Consider the following 20704-nt stretch of genomic DNA (forward strand, 5'->3'; position numbering starts at 1 on the left):
GACATAGTCTGGTGAGGGTTAAGATCTTGAGTAGGACGCTACAAGCTTGACACAGCGGTGTTTGAAGATCTTCTGCAGACCCACTCGAGCTGCCAATTTGGATGGCGTGCCACCATACTCACCTTGTACTTACAGCATCTAGTGAAGCCATTAACTGGTTCAGTGGGTAGATACACCTAGAGAGACATTTTACACACCCAGTAAACCACACAGATAATAGTAATGTAAAACTGCTTTATTAATAGCAGCTTGTACAGTACATTTTAATAAATATTGTTCCCATCACTTAATGAGGTCTTTATGACAAGGACAGAAGAATCCCTGAAGCATCACATAGAACTGGACAGATTTGGAAATGATAGAAGCTGGAATTAATTCTTTTTGGGAAAGGACGCCTTCACAATCTCAAACAAAGCGTAACCAGTTCCTGGAGAGAGAAATAATAAATTTCAGAATTTATTTCACAACAAAATACAAGTCAGTTATCAATGGAACACCTAGTTGTAAATGGGGATTCAGAGGCGAGAGGAACCACATGATGGCATCCATTGTAGGTAGGACTGATTTCTAAGGTCTGTGGATCCTGGCGATATGGACAGCGAAAAGCTAATCCACACGTCTATGTAATAGTATTGTATATGGAAAATTCTATAAACAGATTTACAACAAAAAATATTCCATTTTTTTTTTTTTTTTTCTAGTTTAAAAAAATAAGTATAAAAATGTAGTATTGCTGTAATTGTACTGACCCAGAGAATGAAGGTAATAGGAAAGTTTTACCACATAGGGAATGCCGTAAAAATTCTATCCCACTTGGATTTTTTTTTGCTAGCCTCTCTCTATATCATAAGCAATATTAAGTGGTGCCATTAGAAAGTATAACTTTGCCCACAAAACAAGCCTTCATACCTCCATGTAGGGCTGAAAGGATTACTTGAATTAATCGAATAACGCGACAAAAAAAAAAAAAAAAAAAAAGCAAATTTTTGGCATCGATGATTCGTTTGTGCCATGTGACCACGAGGTCTGAGTGAAGAGCTTGCCATTAGTCACACTCCGCAATCACCCGCCAGGCGCCAGCCCTGGATCCCGATTTACACACATTGTCAGGACATCGTGCATGTAAGCATGCTATGTGACGTCAGGTCCCAGTGCAGCGCGTGAAGATCTCTGGAGTGTCAGCAGCACCCCTACAGGAAAGGTAAGTATATTAGCTCACTGGCGCTGCGGCTAGGCACTGATGGCTAGGAGGGGAGGTGGGGGCAGCTGGAGGCATTGGAGGGGGGAGCTGATGGCACTGGGAGGGGAAGCTACTAATGACAGAGGGGCTGATGAGTTTTTATATAAAATGTTCTTTTAATTTGTTTTTTTTCTTATTAGAGTATTCGATTAATCGTTGGATTAAATCGGTAGAATACTTTACCACTACAATAAATCGATAGCTGCAGCCCTACCTACATGTGAGCAGGAAAATAAAAGTTATGATGCCGGGAAGGAAAAGGAAAATCTCTGCATCCGCAAAAGGTCAAACTATATCTTATCAACGTGGTAATCCACGGCATAGCAGGATATCAATGGGTGCCCATGCTGCGAGTGGGACAACACAAACATTATATTGGGATTCAGGACACTTTAAATAGATTTTAAAAGGAGCAGCAAGGCCAAGCGCCACTGCTCCCGACTCCCCCATACATATACACTCTAGGTTTGGTCGAGCATGTACATGTTAATAGAAAAGAGGAGAAAGCTACTGCTTGACACCTCTTATAGCAGCTTATCTCCTGTGAGAACAAAATGATCAGGCAAAAAAGTTCACATTCCTTCAGCCCCACCACATCATCTGTCAGAAGAGAGTCAGGAGCCCACCATTCTCAGCAGGTTTGGCCAACATTATATGCACAGGGATTTTAGACTGCTCTCAGTTTCGTAGTGGGTTCATGAAGTTTCATTTTACCTACACAATACCTTCTAGAAACAGGGACTGGACACTAACCAAGTAGAAGGTTTATATAATTGAGTTAAAGGGGTTTTGCCATCTCAGAGAATAAGGGCATATCGCTAGGGTATGTCCCCATTGTCTGATAGGTGCAGGTCCTGCGCATGCGCCCTCCTTTTTTTTTTATGGGGCCGCCGAAAATAGCTGAGCGCTGGCTCGGCCATTTCCGTCTGCCCCATAGAAATGAATGGGAGCAGGGGCCGCACGTGCGTGGGAGCAGCGCTTGGTGGTGGACGGGGTCCTCCAGCCACAGCTCTCCCCGCTCTGTTCTCGTTGTAGGTGTGGGCCTAGCGATATGCCCCCATTGTATGTGATGGTAATACCCCTTTAAGATCACAACTGAGATCATAATGTCACTTACCGAAGATTGTAATGCCCATGGTCAGCCTGTACAACAAAACATCCCCAGTCCCAGCCTTTAGATGAACTGGAATGCCATTATCCTCCTGCAGGGGAAAAGATGGGGGGAATTTATCACAAGGTGATATTCTGAAGTCAGTTTTTCTTGGGTCTGCATTGCAGGGATTTGCACCAAATGTGATGCATCTTAAAACACTTGTCTAGAGAGGTCATCCCATTTTATTTTTACACCACCCCATACGCGAGAAAAAAGGTATTTTGCAACAAAATTTACAGTTGACAAATCTGGCGCACTCCTAATTCATTCATCCGTGTTGAGTCTGTACTCCAGGCTGTCGCTCATGACACTTATTATAAAGGTCCACTTTGGGAAACTTTTAGTAGGTCTCATTGGCTATCATGGGGAGGTCAACTACTGGAAGCCCCACAAAGAATGGTCACCAGTTGGGATTATATATCTTGGTAAGGAACTAACAAGATTGGACTATAAAACCTTCAAGATTATTGGGTTATTCACTACTTCGCCAAAAGTATGTGAACAATCTTCCCAATGATGACGTTTAGGTGTTTCAGCCACACACTGCAGAAAGTTATATAAAATCAAGCACACATCTCCATAGACAGGGCAGCATGGTGGCTCCGTGGTTAGCACTGGTGCCCGGTATGTTCTCCTTGTGTTTGCGTGGGTCTCCTCCGGTTTCCTTGCACACTCCAAAGACTTAGATTGTGAGCTCAGTTGGGAGACCGCGAGTCATGATAATGCCTGTATAGCACTATATAAAGTAAGATAAATAAATGGCCAAGATGTGGCACGGTCACTGGATGCCAACTTTGCCACAAGTCTGTTTAATTTATGATCTGTTCAATCTGCCCAGCTCCACTGTAAATGCTATTACTTTGAAGCTGGAGCGTCTAGAAGTAACAGCCCACAAATGCACTTTTGGAGGAATGGTGACAAATTATTACAGAAGAGTGGAAACCGTTATAGCTGCAAAATGCGGCCCAACTCTATAAGGCTACTTTGCTACTTTCCGTTCAGGGATCTCACAAGCGGTCCAAAACGGATCAGTTTTGCCCTAATGCATTCTGAATGGAAAAGGATCCGCTCAGAATGCATCAGTTCAGTCTCCATTCCGCTTTGGAGGCGGACACCAAAACTCAGCTTGCAGCGTTTTGGTATCCGTCTGACGAAACTGAGCCAAACACAATGCAAGTCAATGGGGACGGATCCGTTTTCACTGACAATAGAAAACGGATCTGTCCCCCATTGACTTTCAATGGTGTTCAAGACGGATGCTTCTTGGCTGTGTTAAAGATAATACAAACGCATCCGTTCTGAACAGAGGCATGCGGTTGTATTTTCTGAACGGCTCCGTCTGTGCAGATCCATGACAGATTCGCACCAAACGTGAGTGTGAAAGCAGCCCAATATAGCCCATGATTTTGGAATGGGATGTCCAACAAATAAATAGTTGTGATGGTCAGGTTTCCAATACGTTTGGCCATCTAGTATATATGCAGATAGATAGAAACTAATCAATGCAAGTTACAATCAACTCAGAAATGCTATCATTACCTGAAATAGCTTCTGCTTTTCCGGTACTTTGTTCTGGAGTGACCTCCTGGAGGAGCTGCTGATGGTCCGCTGAGAAATCTGACGGAGGGCCTGAAAAAATAAGACTCAAGTCAAAATGCTGAACTCTCTCAAAGGGTGAGAGCAACCCCATCCCTTCATTGCATCGCACCTCTACACGGCCCAAACACTTCAGTCAATTTGGTTGCTTCCCAAAAGGTTGGAGATGAACCTTGCATTGCTGACCACCCTTTTCCTAAGCCAGTCACACAGCCCCTTTTCCCTGCTTGTTAGGGTACTTTCACACTTGCGTTTTTCTTTACTGGCATAGAGTTCCGTCACAGGAGCTCTATACCAGAAAAGAACTGATCAGTTTTATCCCCATGCATTCTGAATGGAGAGTAATCTTTCAGGATGCATCAGGATGTCTTCAGTCTTTTTGACTGATCTGGAAAAAGATAAAACCACAGCATGCTACGGTTTTATCTTCGGCAAAAAAAAAAAAAAAAAAAAAATGAAGACTTGCCTGAATGCCGGATCCGTCCTTCCGGTCTGCGCAGACCAGTAAAATTGTGAAAAAAGATACAAGACAGATCTGTCTGTCCGCATGACAAGCGGAGAGAAGGATCCATTCTTGCAATGCATTTGTGAGACAGATCCGCATCTGGATGCATCTCACAAATGCTTTCAGTCACATCCAAATCGGCGGATCCGGCAGGCAGTTCAGACGACGGAACTGCCTGCCGGATCACACTGCCGCAAGTGTGAAAGTAGCTCTAAACATGATGTCCATACTGAACCTTGTGCCAGAAAACACCCAATTACCATGTTTCCTCTGCCTAGTGCGTGGTCATCCCTGGAAACTCATTTCCATATTTTTTTTCCATATGCACCCAATAGGCAGGTAACTTATTATTCTAAAAATGTGGACTCCTGAATGGATGTAAAACTGGCTCTGTACCGCCGAATACAATGTGTAGCTAAATATACTCACTACAAGTATAATTGTGAAACCAATCAGCGCATTTACAACATCTTAGTAGTACATTTTGTGTATTTCGGACCTGTGCCTGCATACTGAATGTAGGTTAGTAAGAAGGACTGCATGATCAGACTACACAGGGTTTGTTTGTAGTCTGTAACCATGGAGACTGGCAGGTCAGCACAGAAGTTGCTTTTCTAGCTCCCAGCGCATGTGCCAAATAGGGATGAGCGAACTTGTGTTTCAAGTTCGGCGTACAAGGTTCCATTATAGATTCCGCTACCACGGACCATAAGTTATAGTTCATCCATAACGGAGTTCTTAAATAACCCAAACCTTGTACGCCAAACTTAAAACACAAGTTCGCTCATCCCTAGTGCCAAACGTAAAACACAGACCTACCCATCAATGTATTGTGATGGTCAGAGGCCGCAATAACGGCCTGTACAAGCATATTACTCCCTGGAAAAAGTCTAAGGTATACTAATACGCCTTAGACTTTTCCCTCACATTCATCAGCGCAGGGCGCGCGCTGTGAACGGCACAGGCAGCGCAGCGATGCTGCCTGTGCCCGAAATGACCAATAGCAAAGTTCCATACAGTAAGGAGCTTTGCTATTGGTTTGTTTGGGCGGGCGCTGGAGCGATACAGCGCCCTGCGGCTGAGGAAGCTGGCGGGAGATGGAAGGAGGAGGGGCCAGCTCCCCGGAGTTTCTACAGTAAGGAGAGCGGGCGGCTGGACAAGGACCCCGGGAAACATGGCGGCAGGGGAGCTGAAGAGGACTCAGGGGTGACAAACAGCCCGGGACATCAACGTGACAGCAGTGTGATGTATGTAGCGTAGTGTATGCAGGCTAATATAGCCAAGTGATAAAGTACAGGGTTAAATCCACTATATTGGACTGGACTTTATCACTTGGCTATAATTGCCTGATGTTCTTTAGATTAGTAATGGTTCCCCTCAAAAATATCCACCTCTTAAGCCACATTCACACCAGAGCTATTTATTTTGGTTGTTCTGCTCCATTAGATGAGAAGAGCAACAAAAATAACAGAAGTGTTTAATGTACACAAGACAGTATGCCACAGACAGATGCCATACTGTGTCATCTGTCACAAAAAAATAAAAAAGTAGTGTACCGCGTTTTTTCCATCCTGCAAAGTTCAGGAAAAAAAAAAAAAAAAAACACACACACACACACACACACACACACACACACACCTAACTGACAGGGAAGAAGCTGAACAGACTCCGCCGACTATGATGGGATCAGTTCAGGATCTGTGTTTTTACCAGACAAAAAAAGTCCTGCACCTGCATATAAGGATTTTTTGTCTGGTCTTTCAATATCTCCAAACGGAGCCTCCAACGCAGAGGTGAGCAAGTGTAGGCCTATGTATTATGTATTTGAATTACCGCAACTTTCCTACTCCTCCTCGGGTAAAAATACTCCTCAAAAATGGTCAGAGGAGTATTTTTACTCTTCTGGGAAAAACATAGTACAACCTCTGGTGACGGTCATATTGCCTTTATTCATTTTTCCCCATCATATTATACGCTGCTCAATTCCACGGGTTATGGCCACCACCGCCCGGGTGGATCTTGGTATCCCTAAGGCTGGATACGCACCTGCACTTTATGTAATTTGTACTTACCTTTTGTGCTGAATGGGCTTTTTTAAAGTATGTTGTAGTCTTCGTTCACATCACCGTTCAGCCTTTCCGTTCTCCTGCTCCGTTTAGGAGCAGAACGGAAAAGGCACATAACTGACGCCAAACTGAGCCCTTAGGCCCCCTAGACTATAATGGGGTCCGTTATGTTTCCGCTCAGAAGATGATTTTTAGGCGGAGACAAAAGTCCTGCATGCACAACTTTTGTCTCCGCTTCAAAATCATCTTCTGAGCGGAAACATAACAGACCCCATTATAGTCTATGGGGTCCTAATGGCTCCGTTTGACTCAGTTTGGCGTCAGTTATGTGCCTTTTCCGTCCTCCTGAACGGAGCAGAACGGAAAGGCTGAACGGTGATGTGAGCGAAGCCTTACAAGTATACTTTAGCTATCTATGCGCTTGTACTTATGATATGTATGTTATACCCCTGTATCATCAATATGAATGCATTTTATGTAACCAATACTTACCTCTCTGGTTAATGGGACTTTTTTTTTTACATTCTGGTGGTCCAATAAGTATACTATAGCCATTTGTGCTTTTCCCCTGATAACATTATATAGGTAGTAAAGGGCATTTTTATGTCACCAATAGAGGAAATGACTGATATGTACAGAGTACGACATTTGACCAGCCCCTTTATGTACTGTGTGGATTTCTATAATTTTTTTAATACTTTCATGTGATATTAATAAAGATAGATTGTTTTAACTATATACTTGGTTTTGACCATTTGATGATCTGGGCATACACATTTATCTGATAGGTGATCTAGTAATGTCTAGGTGGCCCTTATAGGTTATTTACTATGGTCAAAGACCATAAATCCATGTCGAGCCGGACCTGAAGATGCATAGACATCACCACAACATGGGGGTTGTCATCTCACTCACCACCCCAGCCTAAGCCACTGCCCGTCCGCTCCGCGGGACCACAGACAGCGCCTCCGCTCCGCGGGACCACAGACAGCGCCTCCGCTCCGCGGGACCACAGACAGCGCCTCCGCTCCGCGGGACCACAGACAGCGCCTCCGCTCCGCGGGACCACAGACCGCGCGCCTGGTCAGTACTGCTAGATGGCAGAACTGCAGTGACCACTCTGGATGTACAGAGATGCAGGAACTGGCAGGAGTCATAAGTGACTAAATATAATGAGTGGAAAATTCAGCAAACGCTCAGCGCATACAGAACGCACACAGGCCTGCAAACATACAGATGAGGGTATAAGGCTTCCTCCAGAAGATGAAGGTGACATTGACAGCAGCAGTGCCAGGAAGTGCTAAGTGCACGTACACATCACATGCCCGCAGGATGCACATGGACACAAGTCCTACATACAGAGCACAGTCCGTGGGCAGACGAGGCAGCTGCCCATGCCCTGTGTACCGGCTGGTAATAGCCGCTCGGTTACCTGAAGGTGACGGAACATGGTGAAGCTTCTGACTCACTCTCCCCTGTGCGACTCCTATAAAAAGACAAGGACACCGGATAACCGGAAGAGGAAGTGAAATCTAGCCGGAAAAGCGCACTAAACCACGTGGTACCGGAGTAGGGCGGGGCTACAGGTGCCCGGGTCATATACCGAGCGCGTATTTAGAGGGCATGTTCAGTACATTGTAAATCCGCCGGTGTATGTAAGGGGTGTTCTGGTGATAGGGACAGGCCTGACAGCCGCACTGAGGGGCAGCTCCCAGACACTGACTCTCTCGTTACGTCTGCTGCTGCAGTATTATATTGTGCCCCTTTCACTGTAGTTATGCGTACATTGTGCCCCTTTCATTGTAGATATGCCCACATTGTGCGCCTTCCACTGTAGATATACCCACGTTGTGCCCTTTCACTATAGATATGCCCACATTGTGCCCCTTTCACTCTAGATATGCCCACATTGTGCCCCTTTCACTGCAGATATGCCCTCATTGTGCACCTTTCACTGCAGATATGCCCACATTTTGCCCCTTTCACTGTAGATATGCCCACTTTGTGCCCCTTTCACTGTAGATATGACCACATTGTGCCCCTTTCACTGTAGATATGACCACATTGTGCCCCTTTCACTGTAGTTATGCCCACATTGGGCCCCCACAGTAGTTATGCCTTCTTTTGGTAGTTCCACTTCCATTAATAAAATAGCAAAAACCACAACTCACCTAGGGGTTCCCCTGATGACCGGAGCACATCCTACACTCCAGGCATGATGCGGTCACAGGTCGTGGTTGTGTAGGAGAAGTGCACCAGCTGATTCCCGGACCTGCACGCTCATCCTACACTCCCCAGCAGGCATGATGCGGTCACACGTCGTGGTTGTGTAGGAGGAGTGCACCGGCTGATTCCCGGGCCCGCACGCTCCTCCTACACAGCCCAGCAGGCATGATGCGGTCACAGGTCGTGGTTGTGTAGGAGAAGTGCACCAGCTGATTCCCGGACCTGCACGCTCATCCTACACTCCCCAGCAGGCATGATGCGGTCACACATTGTGGTTGTGTAGGAGGAGTGCACCGGCTGATTCCCGGGCCTGCACGCTCCTCCTACACAGCCCAGCAGGCATGATGCGGTCACACGTCGTGGTTGTGTAGGAGGATTGCATCGGCTGATTCCCGGGCCCGCACGCCTCTCCTACACTCCCCAGCAGGCATGATGCGGTCACACGTCGTGGTTGTGTAGGAGGAGTGCACCGGCTGATTCCCGGGCCCGCACGCTCCTCCTACACAGCCCAGCAGGCATGATGCGGTCACAGGTCGTGGTTGTGTAGGAGGAGTGCACCGGCTGATTCCCGGGCCCGCACGCTCCTCCTACACAGCCCAGCAGGCATGATGCGGTCACACGTCGTGGTTGTGTAGGAGGAGTGCACCGGCTGATTCCCGGGCCCGCACGCTCCTCCTACACAGCCCAGCAGGCATGATGCGGTGACACGTCGTGGTTGTGTAGGAGGATTGCATCGGCTGATTCCCGGACCTGCACGCTCCTCCTACACAGCCCAGCAGGCATGATGCGGTCACACGTCGTGGTTGTGTAGGAGGATTGCATCGGCTGATTCCCGGGCCTGCACGCTCCTCCTACACTCCCCAGCAGGCATGATGCGGTCACAGGTCGTGGTTGTGTAGGAGGAGGGCACCAGCTGATTCCCGGGCCTGCACGCTCCTCCTACACTCCCCAGCAGGCATGATGCGGTCACACGTCGTGGTTGTGTAGGAGGATTGCATCGGCTGATTCCCGGGCCTGCACGCTCCTCCAACACTCCCCAGCAGGCATGATGCGGTCACAGGTCGTGGTTGTGTAGGAGGAGGGCACCAGCTGATTCTCGGGCCTGCACGCTCCTCCTACACTCACCAGCAGGCATGATGCGGTCACACGTCGTGATTGTGTAGGAGGAGTGCACCTGCTGATTCCTGGGCCCGCACGCTCCTCCTTACAGCCCAGCAGAGGAACGTCTGCAGTGGATTTGAATGGTGAAGCATCCTAAGGATGCAGAGAAAGTTGAGAGGGGGACAGGACATACATCTGCCATCCCGGGACCGAAATCTGGGACTGTCCTGCTGGATCCAGGAGGGTTGGGCATTATGCCATAGGGAGCCTCATAGTACAGAGGCTAGAGAGGCCTGGTGTTTTATCTTCCTTTCATTGACCCTTGGGCCTATTCCCCATGCCCAGTACAGTCGAGTCCTGCATCTGTTCTTGCCACTTTGTATCACAAGGGAGAGACTAACCAGGGTCCCTCCTCCCCAAAGGTCCCAGAGCCCAAATGCTCTGCCTTTATAGCACATGTCGTTGTCTGGAGTGATCGCTGACTAGCCCACTGGGGTGAAGTATATTTCTGTGGAAATTTGACTCTAGGGCCTCAGAGCTGGCCGTAAGGCTACTTTCACACCTTCGCTTAGGTGCGGATCCGTCTTGTATCTGCACAGACGGATCCGCACCGATAATGCAAACACTTGTATCCGTTCAGTACGGATCCGTCTGCATTAGGTCTAAGTGTAAGTCAAACGGATCCGTCCTGACTTACATTGAAAGTCAATGGGGGACGGATCCGTTTACAATTGCACCATATTGTGTCAGTGTAAACGGATCCGTCCCCATTGACTTACATTGTAAGTCAGGACGGATCTGTTTGGCTCCGCTCCGCCAGGCGGACACTCCAGAGCAGGAATGGAGGCGGAACGGAGCCAAACTGATGCATTCTGAACGGATCCTTATCCATTCAGAATGCATTGGGGCTGAACTGATCCGTTTTGGGCCATTTGTGAGAGCCCTGAAAGGGATCTCACAAACGGACCCAGAAGCACCAATGTGAAAGTAGCCTGAAAGAGGTCCTGTCACCTCTCCTGTCTATGTTAGTAACTTCCTAATCTATCATGTAACACGGCACCACAACCGATCATACTGTTTACACCACTGGGGCCTTCTTATGTGACAGAGGCGCTTTTGGGCTGCTACCATAGCAAACTATTGCGGGCACAGTAGGCTGCCAGGGTACCTACAGGAGGTTTTAGCGTATCACCCTGCTGCAGAATAAACGAATGAATAAAATACTAAATAGCCGTTTATGACCCACAGGAAACAGTATCTCTTATTTGAATCATCATCAATATCAAACTGGCGGGGTCGACTCCCGGAACCCCCGCCAATCGCAGCGATCCTGCGAGCACTGCCTTCTCGTCACTGTTTACATGCTTGCTGTCAGCTTTGCATCGGAGAACAGTGTAATTACAGCTCTTCTCTTCACTTGAATGAGAAGCAGCAGTTGTAGTTGCACTCCGGTGAGGAGGAGCTGTAATTACACTGCTTGCTGCTGCAGTCTTGACGCCGGGCAGTAAACGCTGATACAAGCTCTGCAGTCTCTAAACAGCTGATTGGCGCCGGGAGATGGACCCTGACGATCTGGTACTGATTAGGGTTGCACCAGGTATTGAAGTATCAATACCCAATCGATACTTTTAGACCCGGATCGATTCGATACCGGGATTTGCTATTTACTGATATTAGGCTGCACTACTGCGTAGCCTAGTATCAGTTGGAGAACATGGCAGGTGCTGCTGTCAGCGCGCGCCATGTTCTCCTCAGCAGCACAGTGGAGAAGGAGGCAGTCCCTCCCTACCCCTGTGCGGCTGCCACCAATGAGAAGAAAGAGGGGAGGGGCTGTGGCCACTGCACAACCAGTGAAGGTAATTAGCCTGTTAAGGTCCTTGCACACAACCATATGCCCTTCGAGACATACAGTCCGTGAGCGGGCCACATGTCCCGGCAGCGGCATTGATCGCGCGCAAGAGAGTGCACAGCATCATAGATTACAATGATGCTGTGCATGTCGGGCCGTCAGCGGGACTATTGTCCTGCACTCATTGTCATGCAATTTTTTTTATAATGATAGTCTATGGTGTTGCACTGTGACATGCTGCGACGCGACAGTTGCAGAAAAATCCATCTTGGATGGAATTTTTGTGACTGTCGTGTTGCAGTCGCAGCATGTCACATGTCGCAGTGCGATACCATAGCCTATCATTATAAAAATTGTTGAGAAAAAATGTTGTGCGACACATGTTACTGTTAAGGGGGCAGGCCGCTGTGGAGGTCACTGTTAAAGGGGCGGACACTGTGGAGGTCACTGTTAAGGGGGCAAAGGCCACTATTAAAGGGGCAACTGCTGTGGAGGTCACTGTTAAGGCAGCTGGGTGCTGTGAAACTCACTGTTAAAGGGGCAGGCTGCTGTGGAGGTAAAGTTAGGATGATGGGCTGCTGTGGAGGTCCCATTTTAAGGTGGTGGGGCACTGGGGGGGGTCAGTGTTAAGGGGTGGGGGACTGTGGAGTTCACTATTAAAGGGGCGGGGTGCTGTAGAGGTCACTGTTATGGGGATACTGTCTTTTAACGACACACACAACATTAAATAAAAATAAATGAAATTTACCCGTGCAAAGCCGGGTCTTCATGCTAGTAAAATATATAAACAATAAACATATTACATTTCGCCACGTCCGAAAAAGTCCAAAGTATTAAAATATAAAAAAATATCTCCTATGTGGTGAACGCCGTTACAGAAAAAGAAAATAAAAACCGCGCGATTCACCATTTTTTTTGTCACCTTGTCCCCCAAAAAATAGGATAGGACTGTTCTATTATGGGCCGGACGTTCCATAGAATGCGGAATGCACGCAGCTTTTTTATTGAATGGTATGGAGTATCGCAATACTTTTTCATGGTATCGAAGTTGAATCACAATTTTGGTATCGTGACAACCCTAGTACTGAAGATAGGTCATCAATATCGGAAACTGGACAACCCCTTTAAAGTCAGTCATCTGATTTAGAAACCTTAGAAAGGACGTCCCTCATTCCGGAGGACTGTGCATTACAGGTATTGACCATTGATTTTAATAGGAAGTGGGTGATGTTTCAAAGGTCACCAGAAAAGTTTTGATTGGTGGGAGGCCCTCCCCGATAACTAGAACAGGGAGTGAGAAATGCATATCGCCCCCTCCTCACTGTAGGAAAGGAATCGAGACAGACTAAAGAACGTTTTTAGACCTGTCTTGATTCCGTCCCCTGCAGCGAAGAGAGAGCGGAATATGCAAGTTCATCTTTCTCCTCATTTTATAACTCATGGGGGTCTCAGCAGTCAGACCCTCACCGATCACAACTTTTGTTATGTCTCTATGACATATCATAAATTTGCTGTAAACTCATTGACCATTGAACACTTGCTTCTGGTTTTCCTGCAGAGAAAAGCTGATCGGAGGAGGCCTCATCAGTGGGATACTCTATGAAACACCTAATAAAGGAATTATCCATAATGCAATGCGATCCTGTGTGGCGGCCAATTCCGGGATCACACGCCGTATATTAGGCACTATTAGAACCCCCGGCGCATGCCTGAGTCTGAATCTCCCGCTAGTGGTGTGGTTAGAGATTCAGACTTACACATGCGCTGTGGGTTCTAACCCCAGGCTAGGATCACGTGCCCAATGCACGGCACATGATCCCAGAAGCTGCCGCCAGATGGGATCACAGCACAAGCCGGATAACCCCTTTAAGGGTTCTTACAAAATGACATTTTTTCAAGAGAGGGGCAGATAGAGTGTTCACTTTACTGATAAGGAACCCCGTTCTTTTGCAAAACAGATCAGTTGTGTCTATAGTACTGAATTCATCACATGTAATTCTATGTAATCCAAAAATAACACTTTTTTGTCTTTTTGAATTTTATTTATGTGTATAATATATACAAGATGGTAGATGGTAAAACAGAGGTGTCCATGACTGTAAAGGTGGTCTGATGTGGAGGTCAGGAGTGGGTTTCACTTCCTACTCAGGCTTTCATGTTAGTCTGTGCATTTTGTATGATTTAGATGTTCTGCAAGACGCTTGAAAGAGATTGTAGGTAGTCCTCCAGTAATCCAGTCCTAATGATCAGGTGGCTGGGCTCCGATGATGGCACAATGCCCAGCATGCTGCCTTTAAGCAGTGGCACAAAATCAATGCAGGTCCAGTTGCTGGACTCCTCTTCAGGGCTTCCAAGGTGTTACAAGACATCTATCATGGAAAGATAATGTCACACAATTTCATGAATTTCAATGTTTAATTCACAAATTTTAGACTACTTATTCTTTGCAGCAGAAAATGTCTCACATGACCTGGATTAGTAATCATCAAACTTGGAAAAACCCAAATTTGTCCCAGTAATTGACTAATAATGAAATTAGTCATTCATCATTATAAAAATATTTCCGCTCTTAGGGCTCATATACACGACCGTGCTGGCTCAGTGCCCGTATTGCGACCTGCAAACAGGGGTCTGCAATACACGGGCATCGGCTAGGTGCACTCCATGCTGCCGACTCGTTGACTTGAATGGGTCCGCGATCCACAAGATACGACCAAAAATAGGATTTATCTTTTGTGGAGTGGAGTCACGGATCGGAAGCCAATGGAAGCACTACAAAGCGCTTGTGTGGGCTTTCGGGTCCATGCCTTCGCACCGCAAAAAGATAGAACATGTCCAATCTTTGGCCGTATCTTGCGGATCAAAGACCCTTTCAAGTCAAAGGGGCCCCTACTGCAATATGGACTGCATACGGCCAGTGCCTGTGCATTTCAGACCGCTATTTGCGGTCCGCAGTATAGACACTGAGCCAGTATGTTCGTGTGCATGAGCCCTTATTCACAAACAGCTCCACACCAGTCCATGGATTTTATTGCAGCCTGGCTCCATTGAAGTAAATGGCTGCTCTACAACACAACCTTTGGACAAGAGTGGAACTGTTTACCATATTTTCATTTTTAATCCTGGACAACCTTTTTACCAATTTTTAACCATCATAAAATATAACAATATATAAATACCCTAAGACATTGACTCACCAAATTAAGTAGGGGGTGGGGGCGGAGTTCTTTGTGATGGTATGGCGTGAAGGTCTGAGGGTCTTCTGCATTGCATCCTCCTTGGCCGCTGATAGGTCTTTCTTCGCGGTTTCCTCTTAGCTGATGATCGGAAGCAGCTCTGGATGGTTGCAAGAGATTTCCATTTGGCTCCTAGCAATTCCACAGCAGAATTGGCAGCCTCTACAACTAAGCAGTCTTGGTGGCCAAGCATTTCGAGGAGCTTCATAAAGAGTGTTTTTAGGTTCAGTGGAGATAGGTTTTCATGAGGAATTGTTTCTATGAGCATCTTCAGATGTTCCAGCACAGCCTTCTTTTCTTTATTAATTCTTAAAAACGTCATAGACTGAAGCACCATCTTTTTGAGAAGTCTTGGTTGCATTCGTCCTAAAGCTTTATAGAGGCTCAATAAATTTGCTCTCTTGGCTTCTTCAGTACTATTGCCTCCCAATAGAATCTTCATGTCCTTGCAACCAACGTATGGTAACAAGTGGAATAAACCAACCACACCAGCTGCTGCAACAAGTGACTCCTCAGAGTGCAATTTGATAAATAATGTGGACAGACTGTCTTCGACATGAATGTTAAAACTTCCACATACTGGTTTGCCGCAGATTTTGGCTAAGTCAGCAAATAGTGAAGCAGCGTGCATCTGTATCACAGGGTTGATGCTGTTGAGAAGACGTGTACAGAGTACTGTGATCTTGTCAAAGTTCTCCCCAAGTTTGCGTTGCCTCACTAGCCTTACAATTTTGCACAATGTTTTTAGAATTTCTGTTGTGACCATTGGCTCTTGGTGTACCGAACATTTTCGTAGCAGAGCTTCACAGATGCTATTTCTTACTGCAATGATCTGTTTTGGGGAACCTCTTGTGGCATTCCCGATGGCCTCCACTGCTACACGGCATTCAACCAAATCTGAGCTCCCGGTCTTTTCAATCATTATGTGGATTAACTCCTTCACTCTTTTTTCCTCAAGGATTCCAGGATGATGTAGAAGCTTGGAGAATAACAGGGTGCTAGTGACTTTGGCCTCTCTAATAGAAGATCTTAATACTGGGAGCAGGTAAGAAATTAGATCATTTCGCCTTTCGTTCTCTATGAGGATGTTCTGAACATACAATGACATCGCTTTAAGTTGTTCTTTGATGTCAAATGACAATTCTTTATCTGTATCACATTTATTAAATCCAAATGAAAAGCTGTTGAAAGCTTCAGTTGACCACTGACCACACATGATCAGGTCATCCACTGGTCTGGTCTCCATTTCATCTTTGCATATAGGTGAATGGTAGGTGACCATTTTCAATCCTACTACGATCTTCATAGAAAGGTTTTCGATTCGGAGTAAACGTACATAATCACTGGAGATGCCAGCAGCAAACTTTTTTTCTTCTGTTTCCTGGTAGTTTAGATGCTTCTGTGTAATGACCATGAAGTTCTTCATAAGATTATAGAGGACCATTTTGGTTCTGCTGTCCAAGTTGACTTCATTCATGGATTTTACCTTAGATAAAATATCAAGCAGATGAGGAACGGATTCCTGGTCATTCTTTGATGTTATGGCACCAATGGTCTGAAGAATACTGCTGCACGGTTTGTCCAGATGGCACTTTAAACTGGTCATGACACACTGGAATCTGAGAGAAGCGATGTTACTCATTAGTGTTATAGCAGCGCCAGTCACATCAGGCTGATTGTGGCTTTCGGCAAGTACCATTTGCTGGCAGATTTTATCAATGAGACCATCAGTTAGAAATTCTTCAGCATCTTCTCTTGCAAGTGAAATGGCTGACAAGAACTTGAAGACGTTGATAATCTCTGATGCTTTCAGCAAATGCAGGTACTCCTCCAGTAAGCCAGTCTTGATTATGAGGTGGCTGGGCTCCATTGATGACACAATGCCCAGCATGCTGCTATCAAATAGTGGCACCGACATAAGGTCCAAGGTTGCCACAAAATCAATAAATAGATTGTATTTGCATGGGGGTCCAGTTGTTGGACCTATGTTCAAAGCTTTCAAGATGTTGCAAGGCATCTAGTGTGGAAAGAAAATGTGACATCATTAAATATCTTGAAAGTCTGTGTTTAATGCAATTATTTTAAGAATATCCTTTACATTGCTCTCCAAACACCTTGAAACAAAATTGTGAATTTATTCACCCTAAGTATCTATGTGACATTAGCAGTACTTCTCCATTGCTGTGTATTCTTTATATGATAAGCAGCAGAAATGCCTTGCATGGTCCAGGCAGGTGACCAACAACTTTAAAAACCCCAGGATTGTCCCAATATTGTATTAATTCCAGAAACAGTAGCACCGTTGTCCATGCATTGTTTTGTGGCTTGGCTTCACCAAAGTAAACAGGACAGAGTTGTAAGAACACTCACAACCTGGGGACAAGTGTACCTGATTAGAAAGCAGACTTTTTTCTATAGTTGAATGGGTTGTTTAGGATTAGGAAATCATGGCCGCTTTCTTCCAAAGCAGCTCCACAGCTGTCCTATGGTTGTGTGTGGTAATGCAGCTCAAGCCCATTCACTTCATGGGAGCTAACTTGCAATACTAGACACAACATGTGCACAGATGGGCTCTAATTTAGATGAAACCAGTCATGTTTTTCCAATCTTTTACAACTCCATTAAATAGCCTAAGACAATCGCCAACCTTAGAAAGGGTATTTGAAGCAGCAATAACATAAACATTTTACCCTAAATTGTACAACACCAAACTTGGAATATAGGGATGAGGGCGGTCTGGCCGTCCTGTTGCATTCATCATTTTCTACGCCAGTTTATGGCATGGAAAATGGTCTTAAACTACGCCAGCAAGGTTGCACGGCCAGCAGCACCATGCATCAAAGTTATGTAGAGGTATGCATCTCTACATAACTTTGGTGCATCCACCGACAGTGCTGGGGGATTAAGACCGGCGTCTAAATCGCCAGTCTTAATAAATGACCCCCTCTGTGTCAAACCTCTCTTCCTTGTCCCAATATAATAGGAAGACAGGAGGGGTGAGCAACTCCTATGGCACTACTAGCCCACCAGTGGCCAAGCCCAATTCTACTCCTGCTCTACTGCTACCTTTGCTTCTCCGGTGCCCACTCCCTGCCCCTGATTATCTATAGCATTGTAGCTTACCTTTGAATTGCAACGATCCTTACATGGTTAATGTATCCAGGTACAAGTGTACAAATAGAAGAGCTAGTTACCAGGTGATACCCAGTACAGAGTCTGAACCAGACTGGAAAATGAGGGGTTCTACCAGTATCAGCACCAATTTGACATCACCAGCCTACCAGGCTCTTCCTGTAAACCGTAGTGCCATTATGATGTCATCAGCTGTAGAATTATGGTAGGTTCTAGGTTCCATTAGGAGCATCCATCGCAGATTTTATAACATTTTGCAGAAAAAAATAAGATAGCTTATACATTATTTTTATGGCAAAATGATGGACATCATGATGGAAATCTGACTAAACCCATCAGATCAGGCCCATCACTGATATCGGTTTCCTTTTTTGTTCCTCTGACAATACTGAAATGAGGATGCATATGTGAACCTAGCCCTTGATGTGCAGTAATCACAGTGATGGTGGTCCTCATGATGCAGGTAAAGCATGGCATCAATAAAGTCTTTAATGAAAGCACAACACAAAAAAATATATTGTCTCAGATTTACTAATCCTAGAGATGGTGTAAACTGCACCAGATTTATCACAGGGGCTCAGGCTGGATGATACATTTTGTGCAGGGATATGCAATTTTCTAAACCACCTATTGGTTGGCTTAGTTTGAGATAGATTGTTACACCAAAATGATGCCAAAATGTTGGTGCCCAATGTTGCTTCTTAGTCCATGCCCCCTGCCCCATGAAAATCCACCACTTCCTGCTAAGCACTGCCCCTTTTATCATGTTGGAAAGAAAGTCTAGAATCACTAGATGCGCCAAATTGCAAAAAAAAAAATAGTGCAGACAGATTTGTAAATCTGGGCCATTGTATTGCTATGGCTGCCCCTGGTGATCTCTCCTTATATGACATATAGCATTGGAACTTACCTTTGAACTGTGATGATCCTCACATGGATAATATCTCGAGTTTCAAATGTGCAAATAGAAGAGCTAGTTACCAGGTGAGAGCCAGTAAAAAGTGTGAACCAGACTGGCAGAGGCAGGGTTCTAACAGTATCATCAAAACTGTGACATCACCAGCCTACCAGGCTCTTCCTGGAAACCGTAGTGCCATTATGATGTCATCAGCTGTAGAATTATGGTAGGTTCTAGGTTCCATTAGGAGCATCCATCGCAGATTTTATCAAATTTAGCAGAAAAAAAATAGCATAACATTTACATTTTTTTTGTGGACATGATGGAAACCTGACTGAACCCATCAGATCAGGTCCATCGCTGCCATTGTTTTCCTTTTTTGTTCCTCTGACAAAACAGAAATGAGGATGTACATGTGAACCTAGCCCTAGATGTGCAGTTATTACAGGTGATGGTGGTCCTCATGATGCAGGTAAGGCTACATTAACGTGGTGTTTTGCAGATCCACAAACCACGGATACTGGCCCATGCGCGTTCCACAATTTGTGGACCGCACATGTTGCTGCTATCATAGAAAATGGCTTTTCTTGTCCGCAATCGCGGACAAGAGTAGGACATGTTCTATTTCTTTTGCGGGGCCGCGGCACGGAACTACGGATAGAAATTAATAGGCCCGCACCCATTTCGCTAAATTGCGTAATGGATGCGGACTCATTCATACGGTCTTGTGAATGTAGCCTAAAGCAGGGAGTCCATAAAGTCCTCGATTAAGGCACAACACAAAACAATATATATTGGCTCAGATTTAGTAATCCTAGAGATGGAGTAAACTGCACCAGATTTATCACAGGGGCTCAGGCTGGATGATAAATGTGTTGCATGGATAGACAATTTTACTGTATGCCACCTATTGGTTGGCTTACTTTGAGGCAGATTTTCCGCTTACTTTCCGCTAAGTCCAGCCCCTTTTTGAGTATGTTGGAAAAAAGTGGAGAAACCCTAGATGCGCCAAATTGCATCAATGAGCACAATGTTTTTTTAGTGCAAACACATTAGTAAATCTGGAGCATTGTATTGCTATGGCTGCCCCTGGTGATCTCGCCTTATATGACATATAGCATTGTAACTTACTTTTGAACTGCGATGATCCTCACATGGTTAATACGTATCTCGAGTTTCAAATGCGCAAATAGAAGAGCTAGTTACCAGCTGAGAGCCAGTACCAAGTGTGAACCAGACTGGCAGAGGCAGGGTTCTAACAGTATCATCACCACTGTGACATCATAAGCCTACCACGCTCTTTATGATGTCATCAGCTGCAGCCTTACATACCCTGGAAACTATAGCATCATTATGAGTTAAGTAAAATATATAGTTATTTGCTTTATTATTAAAAATATGTCCATTCTTTCAACTAGTCTTGATTACAACCTACCACTTTTTGTGTACAGCTCTGATGCAGACCAATGTGTCTTGTGTACAGTCATGTGTTGCTCCCTTCTACATCTGGTTACAACAGATTACATACACTTATAGATCTGCAGCTAGTTCATGAGGTGTGGCAAAAACTATCCTAATAATATTAATCCTGTGTGTTGGGAGTAGGGCTTTTACGGGTATCGAATTTCGATACCCAATCGATACTTTTGTCCGATACCGGGATTTCCATTTTTTCGATACTGGGCTGCGCTGCTGCGCAGTC

General features: G+C 45.5%; 1 protein-coding gene across 1 annotated transcript; it reads right to left on the reverse strand.

The window, feature by feature from the left end:
• Nucleotides 1–217: 217 nt before the first annotated feature.
• Nucleotides 218–8130, reverse strand: LOC122934486 (cytochrome c oxidase subunit 7A2, mitochondrial). The gene is made up of 4 exons (XM_044289971.1): nucleotides 7993–8130; nucleotides 3933–4022; nucleotides 2358–2442; nucleotides 218–427 (listed from the first exon to the last, which is right to left on the reverse strand). The coding sequence occupies exons 1-4, from the start codon at nucleotides 8008–8010 to the stop codon at nucleotides 372–374; spliced, it is 249 nt and encodes an 82-aa protein (XP_044145906.1). The 5' UTR covers nucleotides 8011–8130; the 3' UTR covers nucleotides 218–371.
• Between the last annotated feature and the right edge of the window lie 12574 nt (nucleotides 8131–20704).

The sequence above is a fragment of the Bufo gargarizans genome, chromosome 4 (assembly GCF_014858855.1).
Source record: "Bufo gargarizans isolate SCDJY-AF-19 chromosome 4, ASM1485885v1, whole genome shotgun sequence".
Lineage (NCBI taxonomy): Eukaryota > Metazoa > Chordata > Amphibia > Anura > Bufonidae > Bufo > Bufo gargarizans.